This window comes from Atta cephalotes (assembly GCF_000143395.1).
Source record: "Atta cephalotes unplaced genomic scaffold scaffold02398, whole genome shotgun sequence".
NCBI lineage: Eukaryota > Metazoa > Arthropoda > Insecta > Hymenoptera > Formicidae > Atta > Atta cephalotes.
In genome coordinates, this window is record NW_012132462.1 from 1 (window position 1) to 2,215 (window position 2,215).

The window sequence follows — 2,215 nt, forward strand, 5'->3', positions numbered from 1 at the left end:
CACGCACGCACGCACGCACGCACGCACGCGCGCGCACACACACACACACACACACACACACACACACACACACACACACACACACACACACACACACATACATACACACACACATCAGGAATATTCACAGATTATGTATCTCTAGCTTCAAAATGTTCATATATATCTCTAGCTAAATTGAGAATTCTATTGTAAAAATGAATAAATACATGGAATGTATCTTCATTTTTAACTGACTGTTTTATATTATAATTTGTATACAAATATTAAATTTGAATAGTATGTTACTTTCACAATTTAATTTTATTTAAATTATTTTATATAAATAATTTAACAATATGAAGTGTTTTATAAGTGTACTGTTAAATTATTTTATTAAAAACCAAATATTATAATATTGTAAATACTTTGTGTAGTATAATTTACTTAAAATAATTTTCTTAAATCTTCTTTTTGCGTATGTATTTTTTATATAGCTCGTATAATTTGCTATAAGTAACCTTCAAAAGCTTTAAGAAAATACATGCAACTTTTTTAGCTATGAAATATAGTAACCGTTAATTTTACACATTATCACTGAGTTTAAATCGATTAGCTTTGTCTTTAAAGATGCATAATCTCCATTAGTTCCGCTTGTTTTCTTTAACAATGAATACTCAAGATAGCTTACGATATTAATACGATCCTGTAATGTGTGCCGTATATTTAACCGCTCGCACACTTAGGAAGTGTTGGAGTTTATATAGCAAATTGGAATTTGTGTGCAACTAACTAATAAACTTCAAATACTATCATAAAGACATAATTACTATAAATATATAAATAAACATTAAAAAAATTTTATTACTATATTTGATTAATTCAAATTTATTACTTTTCAATTCACTACTTTTCACTGATTCTTTTCATTTTCTAAAGGTTGAAAATTTTACATTTTAAATATAGGTTATTTCATATCGTACTTTTTTATTTTCAGCTGTCAATAGTACGGCAATGTATCGCTTTTTTAAATATATCGAGAACCGAGACGTGGCTAAGCAAGTAATGAAAGAGCGCGGTCTTAAAAAAATCCGTTTAGGCATCGAAGGTTATCCGACTTACAAAGAGAAAGTGAAGAAACGCGCCGGTGGTCGCGCTGAGGTCATATACAATTATGTTCAGCGACCCTTTATTCACATGTCTTGGGAAAAAGAAGAGGCCAAGAGTCGTCACGTTGACTTTCAGTGCGTTAAGTCCAAATCAGTGACAAATCTCGCTGAAGCCACAGCCGATCCTGTTCTGGATGCTGCTGGAAATCCTATGCTTCTTCAGGTTGCTGAAGGGGCAGTCTCTCAACCAGAAGTGGTTGGGCTTCCTATGGGTTCGGATGCTGATGTGGATGGACCAATGGGACCCGGTGATCAAGACTTGGGCCCATTACCATCTGACGAGCTACCATAAAAATTAAAAATAGGCTCGGATTGGATTTAGAAATCCCAATAAAGATCTTGGAAACGAACTTTAAAAATATATTTATAAAATCTTTAAAAAAAATTCTTGAAAAAATCTTGTAATTCATTATGAAGAATGGAAATTGAATTCTGAACACGAATGTACTAGATTGTTAAATAAAAGACTGAAGTGCATTTGATTTTGAATCATTACAAATTTGACTTCGAAGACTTTGGAATCCAGTTGGATCTGATGATAAAATGTTATACCCTAAGAATTTCCTAGGATGCGTATCCTGAAAATTCAAAGCTTAAAAAAAGGAGCGAATCTACTATTTACCTCGTAATTTCCGCATGATATAGATCTATGCGATTCCATCTAAAGAAATATTTATATTAAATGATTCACAGAAAAAAAAATTTTTATTGTATTATTTTGTGGACAAAATTTCATTTGTTGTATTTTACTATTAATATTCTTGCTATTATTATTGTATGGATTCTTTTAGGTTTTTGATATATTTGTGCAACTATATGATCGAAACAAGATGTATCAAAAGAGTTATGACGCCATGCACTTCAGTCTTTACGATTCAGTGTTTTGTTTTCGGTTTTTTCTTCTCTTGAATCTATACGATTCTATTTAAAGAAATTTACAGAAATCAAAAGATGTATAAAAAGGAATATTTTTAATTAATAATGATGCAATTCTTTTGTCTTTGTATTGTTTTTCAAGATATGTACTGTGTTTTAGAAAAAAGATATTTATATTAAGATTGAACATG

General features: G+C 30.6%; 1 protein-coding gene across 1 annotated transcript; it reads left to right on the top strand.

Annotated features, from left to right (window-relative positions):
- Positions 1 to 976: 976 nt before the first annotated feature.
- LOC105625525 (BTB/POZ domain-containing protein 10-like) lies at positions 977 to 1,440 on the top strand (the record flags this gene model as incomplete). The annotated part of the gene is made up of 1 exon (XM_012206847.1): positions 977 to 1,440. A coding segment is annotated over one exon (464 nt), but the record flags the coding sequence as incomplete, so codon positions are not given.
- Positions 1,441 to 2,215: the final 775 nt, after the last annotated feature.